The 20221-nt window shown below is 39.2% G+C and overlaps 1 protein-coding gene across 2 annotated transcripts in view; it reads right to left on the bottom strand.

Moving 5' to 3' along the window:
• TLE1 (TLE family member 1, transcriptional corepressor) overlaps positions 1 to 20221 on the bottom strand; it is a 92246-nt gene that overhangs the window by 57617 nt on the left and 14408 nt on the right. The window contains exons 5-6 of one of the 2 annotated variants that reach the window (XM_074953200.1): positions 12753 to 12815; positions 11724 to 11828 (exon numbers count right to left, since the gene is read on the bottom strand). In XM_074953200.1, the coding sequence (XP_074809301.1) occupies positions 11724 to 11828; positions 12753 to 12815 (168 nt within the window). The remainder of the gene's footprint in view (positions 1 to 11723; positions 11829 to 12752; positions 12816 to 20221) is intronic. The other variant, XM_074953201.1, reaches the window with a different exon arrangement.

The following is a 20221-nucleotide window of genomic DNA, read 5'->3' as shown; positions in this document are numbered from 1 at the left end:
GGTAGAGTATCAAGGTCTGCTAGGCATGTTCATTAGCACTTAATTAAAACCCAGACACCTACCATAAGAAATGTGCTCAGAAGGATGAGTAACAGGTCTGTCTTACCACCAATTACTATCATTACTTGCAGAGCAAGAGCAGTGTCCAGTTTTGGGGGGTGGGGATTGCAATGATGCATGCACAAGCAATTGTGTTGTGGTAATTAAGCAGAGTATTGATTTAAAAATAATCTCTAATTCAACCAGAACTGCTTTGTTACAACTACCTCTCCCTGCCTCCCCAAATCCTTTTAGTATTGGCAAAAGAACAATTCAGTTTATCATTTGAAAGCTGATTCAAGCAGCGTTTATTTCCTCAAAATTTCTGTCCCAATTTCCCCTCACCCTCAAAGCCCAAAAGACCAAGTATTAAAAAACTCAGTTATACTATCAGGGGGCAATATTTCACTGGTCCTCTGGTTTGGAGTAAGGGTGTTGTCAAAATACAACCCTAGTCACTAAGAAAGATAGTTTTGTTTAAAGCATGGGACTGCGACCGAGTAAATCTAGGTCCAATTCCTAGCTCTGTCAGGGGTTTCCTGTGATCTGCTCAGCAGGCTTAATCTCTGTGCATCAGTTCCCCATCTGCAAAATGGTGATACTTCTTCCTTTCTTTAACTCATCTACTTTATTTAGATTGTAAGCTCTTTTTATACATCTATATAGTGTGATTTCTTAAGTGTCTAAATACCCATGGCCTACTTAAATTCTCCTGTAGTTTTACATTTCCAATGTTCTTGCATTCTTCAACTGCTGTGTAGTACATTGTATGCTACTAAAACGGAGGTTATGTTTCAAATTCTGAGGCAATTGCAATTCTGTGGAGGATAAAATGGATCTCTGTATGCTATATATTTTTTATATATATAAAAAATCAAGGGCCACATTCCACCAAATTTACCAGAGTGTAACTTCAGTGGGCCACATTACTAAGGGTTGCAGAGCAAGACTCCAAGTTTGTAATAAGATTTAGAATCCTTTGCTTTGAAAGATGCTCTTTAAGTCTAGATTATTCATATCTATTAAACAGAGGTTCTAATGATTCAAACCACTAATATTTCTCTTATGATTACCACCTCAAACATGTTAAGTCTGCAGAGGTGTGTCACATTAGCATATGATTGTACTTACCCCATAGAGACTGACCTAGCCTCGGGTTCCTATGTCTATATCTTACGTATTTATTTGGCTCCCACCACAGTCGTATCTCAGCACCTCACACTCTTATGTATTTATCCTCACTACACCCTGTGAGGTAGGGAAGTACTGTTACCCCTGTTTTACAGATGGGAAGCCGAGGTAAGGCAAGACCTGGGCCAAGACTGACAAAGGTCCTTAGACACTGACATTTTCAAAGCCATCACTAAGCTGCCACCTAATGCTGTAGGCACCTAAGTCCCCGAAGTTTCCACCCGTTGCCATTTGCAAAGCCACCTAAGCCCTGACACCATCCCAGAGCTAACAAGCTATTTGGAGCAATACCTTAAGTCAAAGCTACAGAGGCCCTGAAGCTTTGCAGAGGAAGTACCTCTCTCTTTAGAATAACCCAGTACTGTAGGCATGCTCTGAGTATGGCTAGGAACCATCAGACCCTGCAGAAGTAAGGCCAGATGCAGGCCATTGATCGCAGAAGGGGGCCAGTATAGCACAGCCAGCACAAGACACCTGGGGACAAGGTAGGATGTTTGTGTGCGTGTCTTCCCATCTCCCTCCTGGGGATTAGGGCACTCACCCAGGATATGGGAGACCTGGGTTCAAGTCCCTGCTCTAAATCAGGCCTGGGTCTCCCACATGTGCAGTGAGTGTCCTAACCCCTGGCCTACTAGCTATTGTAGGGACTCCCTTATTGTAAAAGCTGTTAAATGTGTCTATTTCGTGCAAATGATTTTGGCTGCTAGCATACGGGCTACCTAAACAGTTGACCTGGGTCAGGCACCTAACTGCTGGACAGGGTTCATGACTCATCCTAAGCACAGGGAAACATTTATCTCCAGCGTGTCAGCCAGGCGCACAAACCTCTCCCTCCTTCCCCAGCATTTCACTGCTGACTAGCTTAGGCGGCTTCCCATCAGCTGACTTCTGAGGATCTCTTTCTCTCTCCTCATGCACTGTTTAGGGAATGTGAGCACACAGCTTGTGGCAGAGGGCACTTACTGGTTAGGTGTTGAGTGGAGGAACAGCCAAGTAGATTTGTGGAGCTGGTCCTAAAGTGACTTGCTCAAGGTCACACAGGAAGCCTGTAGTGGAGTAGGGAATTTAATCCAGGGTTCCCAAGGCTAGCAATCTTTGCCAGGAGCCCATTCTCCTCTCTACACAGTGATACATTAAGTTTCTAAGCGAACACTTACTGCACAGCACGCTAGTGAGGGGCAGGTTTACACCCCATCTTGCTGTGAACTAGGTGTTCACTTTGATAGCTTCGGGCTTCTCTGTCATCCTCTTCCTGCCCCACATCCCATGCTCCTCTTCAACCTTCTCTCCCCCGCAGCCTGACTTCTTCCATCACTCCCCTCTTTTCCCAGTTCCTGACAATGGAAAAAAATTGAGGTATTCCATGCCATTGGCTAGTAAGTTCTTTGTTCTGCCTCCCTGCCAAGCAGAGACAGAAGCAGCAGTTCCACCCCTCCTCAATTACTGCAGTACTAAGGGAAGCACTCCCAAACTAGTAGTCTCTCTCACTTGTGCATACATAACAAGGTGGAGAGCTCCCCAGCAGAAGTCTCTTCTCACTTTCTCTTCCTCAGCTCCTCTATGCAATTTGATATAAGATATGTACAAAGCATCCATCACCTTAAGATCTTGCCACTGGACAGAAAAAATAAAGGGCATGAGATGTAGAAAAAGCAGTCTCTGCTTTCACCTTCTGGGGCTCAGTCACTTGTAACGGAAGCATATTTAATTTCTAGGTAAGTGGCTGAGCCCCAGAAGAAGATCTATGTCTTGTGTCCCTTATTGTGTCCCTTACATAGTGTACCACTATGTGTAGTGCCTAGATATTAAGGTGACTGATGCTGTATACGTTCCTTATCTATGCTGCATAAAGGAGTTGAGGTAGAGCAAGTGAGGGGGGACTACCATCTTGGGAGAGCTCCACCTTGTCACATATGCACAGTGCATGAATATAGTCACACATTATATAAAAACAGCACAGTATAGAGTATACGTGCCACTCCTATATCTTTACACACTCCTCGTACTTCCTAGGATTGTGAGTATGTTTTTTCAAAAACATGCATTTTGCACTAAGCTCTAAAAATGGTTATGGGTAGTACATATTCAGCTCTTCCTATACGGTGATCCCCAGCCCACCACTAAAAATGCCGTAAATTACAGATCCTACTAGTCTCATTATGGGCAGATGTAGCTTCTCTGTCCCTGCTCTGAGCAGCAGGCTAGAGTCAGGGTGTAGAGAGGAAAAACCAGCAGCCAGGGACTTAGAAATGGACAAGCACTCAGAGGTTACCTGACTGGGCTGAGACCAGGTTACAGACTCAAAAAGGTGAAGTACGCTCAGCAGCATGGACATGGGGTAGATGCAGACTTTTAAATTGGGATTTGTCGTACTGCAGTTAGGCCCTGGTGCAAGTAGAATTTGCAGGGCTATCTCCCAAGCCAGAGATCAACACAGCACCTACCAAAGAGCAAAGCTAGTGCAGACAGTCTCACCACCCAAGCAGAAGCCTGAACCATATTCTTAGTGCCTATTATGTACAGAGTGGTAAGCTCAGACTACCCTGGTGAAACTCAAGGTGAGTAGGAGAGATAAGTACTGCTATTGCCAGATTTAACCTCAAAAACTAAAGCTGCCTCCCCCACAGCCACAAGTCTTTCTGCCACCTTTTTTTGTGCTAGTTGAAGTTCTATCCCACCTCTACTGCAACCCTAGAAATCTGGACTATGAGCAAAAATATTGTATCTAGATGGTTTTCCCCCCAATAATAAGTACATCTAATCAAAGCGTGGGGGGGGGAGGCGCAACGACAGATGACAACAGCTATGAACATATATGAGCATATGAAATATTTAATTCCATGTAACTTCTTATACTGCCCTCATAGTGTCTGAGCACCTTCCAGTAGCGTATTAAGTGACATATAGTTAATATCTGTTACATGGCATTCATTCTCACATCCTTTCCCTAAGGGAGGAAGTGCATGTGTATTGTAATGCTGTGTTTGGTTTTTGTGTTTTATGTACATGCTGCTGTGTGTTTCCATTAGAGAATGCGAGGTCAAAGATGTGCAACATGCACTCGGAGCAGAAAGTCATACTCTTTGTAAATACATTTGTAAATTGCTAATTAAAAACAGGCACACCTACATGGAGTTTGGAGGAAGTAATGGCACTTTCCTAGAGAACAAACTGAGCTTAGTTTCTGTGTGGATATACAAGTTTTATCTAACTTTACCCCAATTCCCACCCTCATTCCTGTAACTCATAACCTCTCTCAGGTCATAAGGACAGAGTACGTGTTGCAAAACGTAAACCGTCTCAGACACATGTTTCTTCCAACAGCCATTAATGTCTCTTATCATACGGAAGGCTAAGAAAAAAGGCTATGTCACTGTGTCTCACATCCTGAACTGGCCCCAGAATGAAAAGGGTCCTAACTAAGGAAAGCTGAACTTTTCTACACACCCTCCTGTTAGCAATTGGTGCTGAATTTGAAAAGGGAAGGAAGAAGCGTGTTCCCACACATCAAAGCTGCACTGAGATAGATAACAGAGTGAAAACACCCCCAACTTTATAGTCATACTTCCCACTTCCATCTCTACATCAATCCTGGTGAGCATGGAGTTTAAAGGACTTTTGGCCCTCCAGGATTCCGCTACCTATGGAGAATAATGGGGGGTGGTTCTGAAAGTGTTCTAACACCTGTGATTCCTTGCTTGTCTATGTAATCATTTTTCAGGAAGTCTGACTCTGCACTACGACTAGAGCAGCTCCATTGATGGTGGCAGGATTCTAGTTCTAGTATTTCTACCACCATGTCACAGCCACTAGTTCTAAGCATGTCCATACAACACAATGGTAAAGGCACCTATGCCCTTCCCGCAATATTTCCATTGTTACTACCACTGGAGCTGTTCCAGAGGTACTGAAAAGGTGGGAGATTTCCTGAAGAATGCTTGGGAAGCACAGACACTGTTTAAAGCCTTGAAATACCTGTTTTTGCTAGAAAGAGACTTTCCAAATTCAGCCAAAATAGAAAGTCTGGAAACATTTATTGCTACACTCAGCCTCACTGCCTCTTCATCCTCATGTGTGCTAGTGTTGCCTTGTTTAAATGTAAGCACCCAATTTTAAAAAAACCCACAGCTTTGGAAACTCATGATAGCTAAGAAAATCTCAGGGTTTTCTTGGACTCCTCAATATTCCTGAATGGCAACAAAAGCAGCAGTGGCCAGAAACACCTTTTTCAGTTCCTGCTAGTTCAAAAATGGTCACCACTCTTCAAGGATACATACATCTTTGTCGCCTCAAGGTTAAATCCACTGATTTTGGAACTAATCTTGAAGGCCACTTTGGGTCTCCACCTGGTGCTGTATACAGCTGTTTACCCTTTAGGAAGCACAGTCCAAAAGAAATCACACTCTTGCTCTAGTTGCTCACTCAAAAGCATATTAGCAGTCAGGAAAGTTAAAGCCAGTAGCCACGTTGTAAGATATAGAGGGCCTAAGCGCTATTGCCCCTTATCTGTACTTCCAAAGCCATACTTATAGGAAGATGTTTCAGCTAGAGACCTAGAGTTCTGAAGGTAGTCTAGGGGGAAGACTGTCCTGCGGTGCCCTGGAGTACATTCTTGATTAGCATAAAGAACTTTGTAAAGTACACTGTATACCAAAACAAATCCCAGTACTAGTATAAGTGTGCAAAAAGGCCCACATTAAGGACAATGTTATCCCAGGCTTTCCAATGACAGCAGATGCCAAATGTCCCTCAAATCTATCTTTTAGACACCATACACTTCCATCCTGGGTTATGCGAATGAGAGACCGTCAGCAGAGAAGAATACGTTTTCCCAATCATTGTGATGTGCTCTTTTTTGAGCTATATAAGCACAGCATCCATGAGGCTGGAGTGTTTGTCCATGAAGCTGTCAAATTAGTTGTATCTCTAAGTTCAATAATATCATAACCCAATTGTTGGTTAGTTTCTCCCTATCTGAGTTAATTTGTGAAAAGTGAAAAAAGTTAGGATAGAGCCTGGACTATTGGACCAAGGAGAACAGTACAAAGGGGAGAGGGTAAAGCACAATAAAGGAAAGCACACATGGCTTATTTGCCAAGGGTGTCCCTGAACATTGAAGACAATACTACATTGGTTGACATTCAAAGAGTGTTCCTAACCATAAAGGTCTAGAAACTAATCAAGCAGGTATATTCTGTAATATCTTACTCCATCATGGAACTAGATGATTGTTACATCTGGAGTGAGCCTACAGGCTGGGCATCTGAAACCAGTTACCTAATCCACTTTGGAAGTGGTTTGGGGGACAGAGGAGCAGCCTTTAAAAACACTTAAAGCATGCTTTTCTATTTTAGACAAATATGTGCAATTTGTTCTGGAAATTGACAAGTCTAATGAATATTACTAGAATAAATTTGTCAGCACGTGTACTGCTCTCAAAATTCTTCAACTAAAAGCAAAGAATAAATTTTTGTTGGGTCAAACACATAATCTTTGTAATTCTGCCCATCTCCATCTACATTTATTTGCAGGTTCAGTCATTACATCTCTAAAATATAACCAATGCAAGCATGTCCATACTGTTTTGAGATGCAGAGATGATTAGCTCAATTATGCACCAGTCTAAAGGTGATGTAAGTATTGTGTCCTTTTTTGCTTTTTTATGAGGATGGGGGGGGGAGGGGGAAATCAGGTTATAAAATAAGAGCTGAAAGTCAAGGTATCTACTTAATCCCCAACATTAAGCAAGTCACTTGTTCTCGAAATGATGAATCCTGCCTCAGCAGTGATAACTAAAAGGAAACAGATTACTTGGGTTGTATCTAATGTAAATACACAGTAAGAAATCCCACGTAATTTAAGGTACAGCAGCAAGTTTGTGTACACACTTTTGTACATACATAAAAACTATAAATATCTGAACAGCAAAGTTTTAGCTTGTTTCTTATAGGCTGGTACACTATGAAGTGTACCAAAAAGATGCATAAGTATCTTGCACTCAGCTTTCTTTTTACAGAAAGCTAATAAGTCATTGCTCTAAAACCCCCCACAAATATCACTTGGCACAAAATACAGATCACTGTTGAGAAGGGTCTAAAGTAATGCTACAGCTGCTTAGCTCTTCCCCTGCACAGAATTTTGCATTCATTTCTGTTCTAGTCTGTATTTCTGTTTTATAACGAAACATACAGCCTAGTTATTTATAGGCTTTCCAAGGATTAACTACACACTCATAAGAATAAACCCTCAAGAGGTTAACCTCATCCTCTTAAGCTTCACACACTACCATCCCAGAGATAGCTGGCAACCATAGCCAAGGAGAGAAAAATAATTCAGCAGTTTGCTAATCCTTTAGCCAATCACCTCATGCAACAGTGGAGAGCTCTTTTGGAGGTCTACAACTCAATCTGTCTTGAAAAGTATTGTCAATCCAAAAAGATACATTTCACAGAATCATTAGCAACTAATGTCAAACTAAGTATTCACATCTGTATGCTACATTCTCTACCTTTCCAATTTATAGATCTGTAGTTTTAAATTAAGAATGTACACTTATATAAATGTCTGAATTTTATTAATGTTGCCCGTATTTAAGTCTTGCAAAATTACGTTATTGCTGACGTTGTGATAGACTAATTATAACTGTCCCTTAGCTCTTCCTGGTGTGAGCTGATAGGCATCTGATTTTCCAGCTTGCTGCTTAATCATATCCAAAAAAAAAAAAATCCCTTCAAGTTCTACCATGATAATCCACTTAATCCTTTCATGCCATGATCAGGATTCTCCCCAACCCCCAAACATAGACTTCAGGCAAAGCTCTGAAATCAGTGGTGCCAAGGAGTTAACAGGTGCACCGATCCTTTACAATCAAAACTTTTCATTTAAGTATCTAGCAAATCTACTAGTTCACTCAATCAACTTTAGTGAAAAATAGTAGTACAATGAACGCTGACTGGTGCAATTCAAAAAATTACAGACATGTACAATGGCTGAACACGTACAGACATGTACAATGGCTGAAAAGTAAAATACTTAGCTCCGCCAAACACACACATGTAGTGGCTTGACATGAATAATTAGACAATCCCAACAACACATTTCAGTAACCATTAGTAAGGGGCTGTGGATGAGTATATGCACAAACACACCTCACAACTGATCTTCCAACATCTAATTAAAGAAGTTAACACTACCTGAATTATTTTATTTTTACTCATTAAAGTTTCTGAATGCAACAACGCACTCATTATTCCTCCAATCTAAATATACTTTTTCTTTTTATACATTGACTAAAATTGCCTTTACATAGGTAGATAATTCCCCTCGTTCCCCCACAATATCTTGCAGTCCTGCTCTAAATTCAATTTTCCCAAGTAACTAAAGTAGTAGTGTGTTTGTATTTTAAAAGTGGCCTATCATGAAACAAGTCTTAAGGCTTATCTACACTTAAAATACTATAGTGCCACAACTGTGGTGCTTCAGCGTAGACACTATTTGGGATGATGGGAGGGGTTTCTCCCAGCAAGGTGGTAGCTAAGTTAATGAAAGAATTCTTTTGTTGACCAAGTGCTGTCTACAAAAGGACTTAAGTCGGTTTAACTATGTTGCTAAACGGTGTGGATTTGCACACCTCCAAGCGACATAGCTGGGTCAAGCTCATTTTTTAGTGTCCACCAGCCCTCCATTTTCACTAAATTACAAGGTTTGGTTTTTGCTTCCCCCCCCAACCCAGTATGTGCGCCCAATGGAAAAACAAACTCAGTCTTGACTCTTTAATAACAAATTAATGAGGCAAGACTGAATTTGCAAACAGTTATTTTGAATCATTATACCATGTCACAGAATCACAATCCTTTTTGGAAAAAGGAAAGAAAAGTCAGTGCTCAGACAAATGCCAAGAATGCGGATTTTACCTAGTCAGGGAGAACACCTAACTGAACATCTGCTAAGAAAATGCTTAACTTTCTTCCCAACCCCAACATTTATGATACAGAAATATCTTTAGCACTCTGATGCCATAGGCTACTTGTTAGAGAATGCTTTGGCCTATTTGCATTTTAAAGAAGTCTTTCATGATCTTTCACACTCATAATAGAGGTCTAAACCCTTAAATTACTATTTCTTTTCTTAGCCTGAAAGACACCGCAGTTTAAGAGCATGGCCCCTCTATTGTTCTTTACACTAAGTCGGGTCCCTGAACAATACTGACAGCTGCTATCAAACTGGTCTGCGTTTACTTTCAGTGCAGCTGCTGATTGTAGGAAAAGCCAGCCTCCTGATGCCTCCTCCCCTCTGGGGAGACAGGTTGACACACTGCATGTTCAATGAAGGAGAGCAAAGGTCCACTGAATTGTCAACCCAATTTTATGCTACTCTGATTTTCCAGGATGCACACAATCCCTTTCAAACAAAATCAAGCATATGTCAGAGCATGAAACTTATTGTGCAGCACAGGATAATTATTGATCACCTAAAACTGTAAAAGATCACTGACATGCATCTGATTTCTGGTATGCATAATACACAGATCGACATTGAAAATTAAAATACATTTGTACTAACTACGTGTTTATTCCCTCATTCACAACATCTGAACTACGACAGCATTGCTGAGTATTTGTTCATAAAACAAATGGAAATGCTTATACTGAAGGATCATTGGTAGTTTAAAATTAAAAAATTCTGAGGTTTCTATTAATCGGATTAACATACCTCTCCCTACCTCCAAAAAACCCTGCCCATAAAAAAAGTCTTAATCGTACACTGTAGTTCTAGACCTAAGAGCACAGAACTGAACAGAACACATTCAGCAAATGCCACTTGGGACAACATCATCATAGCGAGTTTGGTAAGAGAAGTTTTGCTATACAGTAAGTCTTCGCTGTCAGGACAATTTCTTAGTCTAATGACAGACGTTTTAATGCACTTTAAAAAAAAAAAAAAAAAAACACACTCTGCAAAAGTGTCCTACAAGTTTAGTCCACTATGAAAGGACTTTTATTCAGGATCTGCGCTCAGTGAAATTGTACACTTTTAACACATGCAAGAAAACACAGATCTATTAATCTTTGCTAATCAAATATTATTCATACAGTATTCTTGCATGTATATTTGATTTGATCTTCAAAATAAGGCAATTCATTACGCAAGCAAAGCACAGAGAAGACTGCAGAAAAATGCAGATGTAACTTTTATTAAACATGATTAGTGAATTAACTCAGTAACAGTCAAAATTTGAAAATAAGGGAAAAAACAGGGCTCCAATTTGAAGGGGGGGTATGTTTATGCAACGCTAATCTGTCAAGTGTAATAAAGCAGCTTGAATAAAATTTAAGCTGAAAATCCACTGAACCTCCCCATTTGAGGGAGGAAAAAAAGCTATTAAAAGGAAATGAAGGTCACCCTCCCAGTTTATTTCACCTAATTGACTGCCAATAGCTTACCACAGGCAAACCGACTGCAGATCTGCAATTGAGAAACTGATGAAAGGAGAGTTTTCAAGCTGAGGCTCATTCTTTTAATCCTCCCTCGCTCTTATGGGTTTTTTTCCCCCCACATCTCCAGTTGGGATGTAATTTTAAGCACAGATGGATTAACTGGTTCCATTGTCTGTAGACGTCATTGGACTATGGCACTGTTAATCCGTACAGCAGCATGTCTAATTATCATTACAAAGTGTCTGAGGGAACTATAAAGACCAGCAGGGCATCTTCTCACAAGCAATTAACATAAATTGATAAATGAGTAATTTGAATCCGCTCAAGGCGCTCACATATGAATAAAATCAGAAAGGACGGCTTCTTGTTTCCGCTACTTCTTTCACTTAGTCTGGAAGGGCAGAAAACATGAGATATATTCTAGACTTAGTGATGGGGAAAATGAACTCATGCAGTGGAAGGAATGCACGGTTCAGAGACTTCATTAATGCAAAACAAATGACTTGTGATTGACAACCAGTCACAAGCAAGTAGTATTAACTTATTTCAGCATAGTTAGAAGCACAAACTTGGTGAAAGGCTATTAGAACATTATGTCAGACAATTAATACTACTTCAAAAGCAAGAGAAGTTTCTTTTCATTAGCCTGCTACTTTAAAATTCATGAAAGATGCAGAAGAAAGGAAAGGGAAGAAGACTGAATAGTTGTACAGGTTCCAAAAACTCAAATGTCACAAAAAGCAGGAGGCAAAACAAAGGTAACTTAGATCAAGTAGCATACAATACCCACGATCAATAGATAATAAATCTTTCCCAAACTCCCTGGTCTTTCTTGCAGCAAAGGTTTTGATATAATATATGGGTGCAGGAAATGAAAAGCCATTCTGTTACAAAATAAGCTGCTGTTAATTCTGCCTCCTGTAAAATCTGAGTGAGCCAAGTCAAATAAGTTTGAGCAACAATATTAGGTATCAAAACAGAATTAGATATCAAAAAATTCTCAAGTTTATTTTAAAATGACCAAAGCAATAAGAAATGAAAGCTGGTTATACACACTGTAGGAGGTAGACCTGGAAGGCCACGTACCCCGATGATGGCATTTAGTTCAGCCATGGTCACTTGTTTGGCACGTTCTACTGCTTGGGCGACTTGCTGCTGATGCTATTTAAAAAAATAAATAAATAAAAATTAAAATTTGTGTTATCAAGCTGTTGAACAGCTATACCAGTTTCTCCTCTTACCACCCCATAAAAACACCAGTACATTAAAACCAAGACCAGAAACATTTGCAGTATGCACAGAAAGAGTTTTTGTACAGAAATTTGCACAGTAAGACAGAAGCCCAGGTTATCTATTATAGGTCATCTTATGCCATTTGTTACTCATTGTTTAACAGTGAGGCAAAAGGTAACAAACGTTGAAAACTTTTGAAGAGAATATCTTCTAGGAACTAAATCATTAGTTTCCAACTGAGATGAGAAGGTTCTGACAACTTTAAACTAGTGTTTGTTTTATAAGTCATTTATAACTCCTGCATCCAATATAATCAACAAAAAGACTAGGCAGCTTCCTACATTTAATCTAACAAGAGCATCAACTAGTCTAATCCAAAGCAGGTTCCAAAACTGAACAGAAGTAGTCTTTAATATGCTACAGTTGTAGTCAAGCAATGTTTTATACCCTTGAACAACATTTTGTATTTGAGTTACCAACTGTGTGTTACCTACCCAAAAATAATATCTGAATATTTTTGTATTGAAGGCCAACATTCTTATTTACACAGAACTTAACACTTGACTATTAAGTAGAACTTAGCATTGTCATTAAAAATGAAAACAAAAAATTGTTTTGTCATTTTATAGTTTTTCCTGAAAAGAATTAATTTGAGGTTGAGCTATTGTCACCAGTTTTTCAGTTTAAACTCAGATGTTAGACCAAATTAGTAAGGGGGGGTTTGCACACTTCAGCTATAACAGATGTTCCTCACACTTGAGCATTGTGATAAAATTAACATCTTAAAACTAGCTAATTTGCAAACAGAGAAGCAACATAATTGCACTTTAACAGCTGAACAGTTTTACTTACTTCCTGAGACAAAAACGGGATGACTTGTGCACAAATAGTATTCAATCTCTTGGCGATTTCTGTCTATAGAAAAAAAAAAAGTAACTATTTTGGTTTAAACATGGATGAGGTATATCATCATATATCAGCTACTTTACAGGGTCATATATTAAGTACAAGCATTGTAAAAATTCATAAACATGTCTAGTGAAAGTATAAATGATTACTAATAAGTCCCTAATCAGGCCACTGACCTAGTTCATTACTCTCGGACATCTGCTATGTCTCAAGTACCTAATCTCTATATACATTTAAGAAAAAAATCTGGTCTTTATAAGTCATTAACAAGTAAAGGATTTGTTCAAATCCAACACAAGCTAAAGCCTTTTAAAAGGCAGATTTATTACTCAATTTACCAAGTTGCACAGAACAGTGTTCTATGAAAATGGCGTGTGAAGTGAATATCCTTTCATGTGATTTTTATCAGATGCTGTAAGTTTAGACAATGCTTTTAGAGAGCAAGATGTATTGCCTGCCATGAAGAATTTACAATTTAAAAGTCAAGCAAAAAAAGAACACAACAGTTCAAATAATGGAGAGGATGGAAAAGATACAGCAGGAAGGATTACTGAAGAGGTGCATATGAAAGAGGAGAGGGTGCTTGGCAGGTAAGTAGAGGCAGGCAGCATGACAGAAGGACATGAAGAATGTGACATGGACAAAAGGAGCAGAAAGCAACAGAGGACTGAGAGCTGAAAGAAATAATAATAGACATGGAGGTGGGAAAAAAATTTACAGGACCTTGAAAATGAAGACTGAGAAGGTGGTAAAAGAAGCAGCTAATGAAGAAACTGATCTAATAGAGAAGGGACAGTGAAGACAGATTAGGAGGTTTTGAGACAGCAAGATAGAATCAGAAGTGTACACGAAATACCGAAGAGACAGGTGCAAGACAGGGCAGAGACTTGGCAGAGAGATTGATTTGGGAAACATCCATTTAGGAACAATTGAAATAATGGAGCAGATGAAGGAGGGAACAGAACCCTGAGGGCAAACATACAGGGGGCATGGCAAGGATAAGGAATCACTGAAGCAGTGGATAACTTATCAGAACAAGATTACAGAATTGAAAAAACTAAAGGAGAAACAGCAGAGGAGAAAATGATCAGTATCATTGAAGACAGTAGAGTTCAGAGCTTAAGAGGCAAATCTCAAATACTTCATTATCAATTTTGCAAGACTTCCATTAAAATGGAAAAGGGAAAGGATGTTTTTACCTTCCTTCTCAGACACAGCACACAGTCTAGAGTTGAGCACATGCCTGCTGGGGGACCAGGAACTCCCAAATTCTACTCCCAACTGTCATTGACATTCACCTTTTTTATTTACAGAATTTATGACATTTATACCTCTCTACACACCTATTAATTATACAATAAGTGTCCTCCAACTTGCAGCAAGTCAGTATCAGAAAAACCCATATCCCCGTCTGTCTGTTGATAGCAAGGATTCCCCATCCATTTAACTGAAGTCAAATTCCAATATTATGGTGAATAGAGGAACTCTTACTCAAAGATCTTAGTTGCAGCTCACAGCTGAAGATTCTGCTGTGAAGTCAATCACTGAACCTCCCCCTCACCCCACCACCCTAATGATCCTAGGAGATTTTCTGCCCCATTCTGCTCTTTGCACCACCCAGGAAGCACAAGAGACGTGGAAGCCACCTGCAAGTTCCCTGCTGGGGATTCCCTGGGTGTACGGTAGTGCCCAACGGGTGCAGAACTGGTAGAATTGTCTGAATGCTCCCCTCTCCACAACCCTTGACAGGGAGGCTGGAGAAGGGGAATGCACTGAGCTTAGCATCCAAGGGAACTATAGCCAGCTGATGCAAGTTAAAGTAGTCCCAGGGCCCTATAGCCTGCATCAGAGCTGAAGCAGAGAATCAGGGACCAGCAGGCAGTTACTTGATAGCTGTTCCACTGAAGACTAGCACAAGCAATAGTATTCCCTTAAACGTGAATTTTTTTTTTTTTTAAAAGGGGTGAGAGGGTGGAAAGGAGGGGAGAGGAAGGCAATTCCCTTTCCTCGGAGGAGGAAGGGGTGGTTGCTTCTCTTGTCATCCTGTGGAATGGGAAGGAAAGGTAAGTGCCCAGAAACAGCTTTTTTATTTAAATAAATGTTGGCGGGGGGGAGTGGAGATAATTTTGTTTGCATTCTTAGTCCAGAAGGGCAGAGTCTGACTGGAGCCTTCAGTGATAGTGCAATCCAAATAAAAAATGAATAGCAACAGTAATATAGGAAAGCTGTTGTGTGTTTGTAGCAGGTTTAAAAATGATCAAGCTTTGTTGGCCAGTTTGTGCATTATGTGCATTTTACGTAAGTGTTAGTTGCATACGTGGTTACCAAAACTCTCTCTTTTCAGGATGTTCCCCACACACTTGCCCCTCCTGAGATGGAGATCTGCCAGCAATTAGAATGCCAGCAGACTGCTGTGTAATGGGCTTGCATCCCCATGAGAGAGGAGTGGTAATATATAGTTCCTGATCGACTGAATGACCTAATTAAAATTAGGTCATGAGTCCTTTGTTTTCAGGATGGGAGGAGATGAGTTCTCGTTACAGGTGAAAAGCAGTTTTGGTCAGCAGAGTAAGTCCGGGGTTCTCAAACTGGGGGGTCACGAGCTGTCAGCCTCCACCCCAAACCCCGCTTTGCAGCCAGCATTTGTGATGGGGTTAAATATATATAAGTGTTTTTAATTTATAGGGGGGGGGGGGCGGGGGGGGTCGCACTCAGAGGCTTGCTATGTGAAAGTGGTCACCAGTACAAAAGTTTGAGAACTACTGGTCTAAGTGAAAGTTCTCTGGCCTGTAATCCTTTACTGTAACTGATTAGAGATTTCGCTTTTTTGGGTTAATTATGTGTTTTTTAAAGCAAGTTTTCTAAAATATTTGGTGTTTCATGGCAGTCTCACACTTTGAGCTTTGGGCCTTCTGTGCATATACAGGAATTAAAGAAATTGAATGAAAAATGGTTAAAGTCAGTAAAGCAAGACAACAGGACCGCTGATAACTTTTTGGTTCCAAGTAGTTCTCCATGAAATTTAACATTCTCATGGAATTTTCAGATTTCTTTTCCCTAAAAAACCACTAAATGGGTCAGACAAATGTGAATCTCTTGATACTGGGGGAAAATAATCCGCCTTTTGACCTTACATCACTGAAGTGTTTCTACTATTTCTGAAGTCTTTGAGAATTAGTTTATATCTAATCTGTATTTTAGAATTTGTAGAACTTTAAGATATTTACATAGTTCAATCAAATAAAAGTTACCAGAGATTTGTGACATGAAAAAAAAAAAAAAAAAAATCAATAAAAGGTTTTTGGGATTTTTTTTTTAAATGCACTGCTTCCACTGTTCCCCTCAATTCTTAATTCTTGATGTCACCTTTTACTGTACATTGAAAGGTCAGTTGTTAAAACATGAGACAAGGTAGGTGAGGTAGTATCTTTTATTGGACCAATTTCTTCATGTTAAAAATGGGAACTTACTACTTCAAAGGGGCACCATCAATTTGAAAATCTCATTTTCATTTTATGACACTGGCCCTAGTATTGTAAAAATTAACATTTATTACTACAGCTGAAAAAGAAATGTCTAATTTTCAACTTTACGTTCATAGGGTTAAACTATGGATAGACAGCACCATTGCCAATCACATGCTAGCATAAGAGCAGCACCCAGGGACTGTTCTGGTGATGCACACGCCTACATATTTCCCAAGGCCCTGCAAAAGTGTCTACTAGAATAACCACAACAGCAAACCTGAAACCAAAGAGTCAGCATATGAACATGTGCACTGAGAGGAAGGGGAGTGAAGAGATATTTGCTCTTGGTCTCATCCAAAAGTCCCTTCTGAACCTAAACAATGGGGAAGCAAAACCCTTAACGTTGTCTGGGTGTGGTTTGGGGTTTGTTTTTGTTTTTTTTAAGTTCACACCCCTACAAACCCACCCTTTGCTACTGAAGACCCTAGCAGTCATAATTTATAAGTCTTCTGCGAGCCCATTAGTGGTCTTTTGAGGCCCTTCCCTCCCATCTTCCCTCAACTCCTATGGACATGCCCCAAATACAGTATTAAGCAAAGTAGGTATTTTGGTAGGGAAAATGGAACAGTAGGCTGATGACCCCATTTATTGTTCATTTCACCAAAATGCCTGGAAATTGTTTTAGATCAGGGAACTAAAGGATGAATAGTTAATCCAGTTATGTAATATTATGCACAATCTAGCTTGCCTTCGCTGCCTATTGTATCACCTTTGCAACAAGGTTCATGAAAAAGTTGACTCCATATCTATAGAGTGAAATTCTCAAGGGCTGATAAATCAAAACCGATTTTCACCAGAATATGCCAAGTTTCAAGAGCTTACTAACATAGGAAAAAACAAGTTTCACCCATCACAGATTTCACCATCCTCTCAAATCAAACAAAACTTTGTTTTTAAAATGTATCTACAGGAACATATAAAGCTTGGAAAGTTTAAGCTTGAAAGATGAAAATGACTAAACCATGTAACACACATACTGATGAGAAATAAATAGTCATCATGTACATCTAGCCACAACATTCACAATTCCTACAATATCCATAGATAATACCACAATATTTAACATATACGTTTACGTATACGTATACATATACGTAATGTATACGTTTTTCTATTTTGACATTATTGTAACAATGATTCTCTATTCAGACTCGTGTACCAAATGAGTAATTTTCCTTTGCACCTGCCTGTAGGGACCTTTTAAAATACAGAAAGTTAGAAATTTCAGTTCAGAGAAAGGTATTGTTCAAGTATCCACCAAAAATCCATTAACAGCTAAATTGATCTATTAAAGGGATTATTTAATACCCAAACTATGTCAGTTTCCTCTCAAACACTGGAAGCACGACTAGTGACCACAGTACACTTAACTTTGCCCCGGCTCCTCTGAAGTCTTCCTTCCCCAAGGGTTTTAAAAAAAAAAAAAAAAATTTTCCATGAACTTAGGCTACCTAGAAATATACAGATAATGAGTTAGTTCAGTTTCTACATATTCACCTCCACCACGTTATTACCTTGTAAAGAATATTAGTTGCTCATTTAGCAATTCAGGAAAGAACACGAGTGTATTCTGTGTTCCAATACAATTGCCAATTGTGAACATTTCAAATGCAGATCCAGGGAGGACTACAGCCATTTAAATCCATTATTGTAAGAACAAACTCACATCACAATTCTCCTAGAAAGAAATATGCTTGAAAACCAGAACTCAAATCCTTTAAGAGAGTCTGAATGGTTTAGCTAATCATGACGTAAGTCACCAATTTTTGAGGCTTATAAAGATATATATTTATATTTAGTCATCTGGCAGTTGCTAAAAGTGTTCTTTTAACAGTTACTTGGGGGAAGTCTCCCATTTGATGCAGCTATCCTCAGATTGTTTTAACTGCCCTATGTAAGCCTGAAGACCAACAATGAGGGGTAAAAAAATTCATGCAGAAAGCTACTTGTGCACAGACATGAACACTAATTGCCCATGTTCTCTTTGGCTCACTGGCAAAGCAGACTGCACAGGCCTGCATTGCATGTGAAATCTCTCGTATCTGTATGGCAGCTCTTAGCAGAACATCTAAAGTGCCCTTAATTGTTTATGTTCTTAATGCAGAGCCTCTTGAATACATTCATTTTTAATAGCAGGCTTGAGTGTGGGGCCTATCAAAGAATGACAAAGCAACTCCATTCATTGGTTCTTGCTGTTGCAATGATGGTCTTTTGATTTATTTGCAAATGACAAGCTTGTCAGACCCCTGATTCAAAGTGCTGCCCTCCTTTTTGAAGCATCATTAAAATTAACATGAAGGAATTCAGCTGCATTTTGCAAAGTGAAGCTGAGCCTGCAGTGTTGTCTTCATATAATTTTTTTGCCTTGGTTCCTTCTAATTAATGACAAATATTTTGACCTAACTGTTGCTAAGCATAAGTGTTTGTATTTTTAATGTGTCATTTTGCTATAGTTGCATTCTTGACATAAATGACAAAAAACAAAGCAGCCATGCTTATTCCTGTATAAGATTCTGTCATACAGATCTTTTTAAGCACTTAATAAAGCAGTGTGTGTACCCATACAACAGTATTTATTTATTCCATATTGTAAAAGGATGTTTAATACTAATAAAATTTTTCACAAATGTCTGATCCAGCAGATGATTCTGTACTCTAAAATACAACCTGCAAACAATTTTTCTTGTTTTTAAAAAGCATAATATACAAGCCCATGCTGAAACCAACCGTTTCTTTTGGAAGCTGCTAGTTTTTGCTTTGGAGGTGAAAAAGGAAAAAGCGCAATGTAATCTTAAAAGACATCACCCCCATATCAGGCCTTAGTTACACAAGAAAAATACTTCAAGTTCTCACCATTACCACCACTAGCTCATCTTTCCTAGTAATGTTAGAAGAAGCCCTAGGATAGAGGGCACACCAGGCATTTTGAATCAGTGTTACACAAGTCTCCTCTGACTGGGGCAAGTCAACATAGTATAAGGAAAGTGAACTTTTTACACTAGGGCACCCAACATAGGTAACACTGTAGGAACTAACCATATGTTAATAATGCAATAATTTTATTTATTAAGAGTATTCTACAAGTATAGATAGGGCGTAAGTGTCCTTAGCAACAAGGATCCATAAAAACCACCTCTAGCCCTGTAAATGATAGATCTCAACCAACTTTATCTTAAATCATATATTTGGAATATTTAATAAGACGTGTTAAATATTGTCATTCAATACCATTATCTGTTTTCAAAAGGCACCTCAAAACTTAGAGCCCAAATTGAAAAATAAAAAAACATTAGCAGCATATCATGTAGAAACAGTGTGGTTAGTGTACTTTGTGAAAAGAGAAGTCTGCCCCCATAGATCTGAAAATAGCACTCCATAGGTCACAAAACTAGATCAAGATATGAAAGCATTCAGTCCGATTCTGGTGTATGTTAAGCTTGTGAGAGCAGGATTTTGCATGCCACATTTGTGGCCTTTTAACCTCCTTATAATTATTCAGTTTTCTATGCCACATTTCATATCCATTTTAGAATGCAATGATAATGTGGAGATCAGTTTAAAAGGAGTAATAGGAATAAATATCCAAATCTCAGTTATCTAGTCTTCTTATAATATAAAAAGCATATTGTTTGCCAAAGGTGCTAGAGTCTAAAATATAAAAACCTGATATTCAAAAAACACTTGTCTTTGCTTGAACCTACAGTCTACGTTAAAACAAAAGATCGCTACAACTACAGATGTTCTGCACCTTTTCCAAGGACAAAAAGAAAAGGAGTACTTGTGGCACCTTAGAGACTAACAAATTTAGTTGAGCATAAGCTTTCGTGAGCTACAGCTCACTTCATCAGATGCTGTAGCTCACGAAAGCTTATGCTCAAATAAATT

Source organism: Natator depressus, chromosome 5 (genome assembly GCF_965152275.1).
Source record: "Natator depressus isolate rNatDep1 chromosome 5, rNatDep2.hap1, whole genome shotgun sequence".
Classification (NCBI taxonomy): domain Eukaryota; kingdom Metazoa; phylum Chordata; order Testudines; family Cheloniidae; genus Natator; species Natator depressus.
The sequence above is the reverse complement of the archived record's forward strand: the minus strand, read 5'-3'. Positions and strand labels throughout refer to the sequence as shown.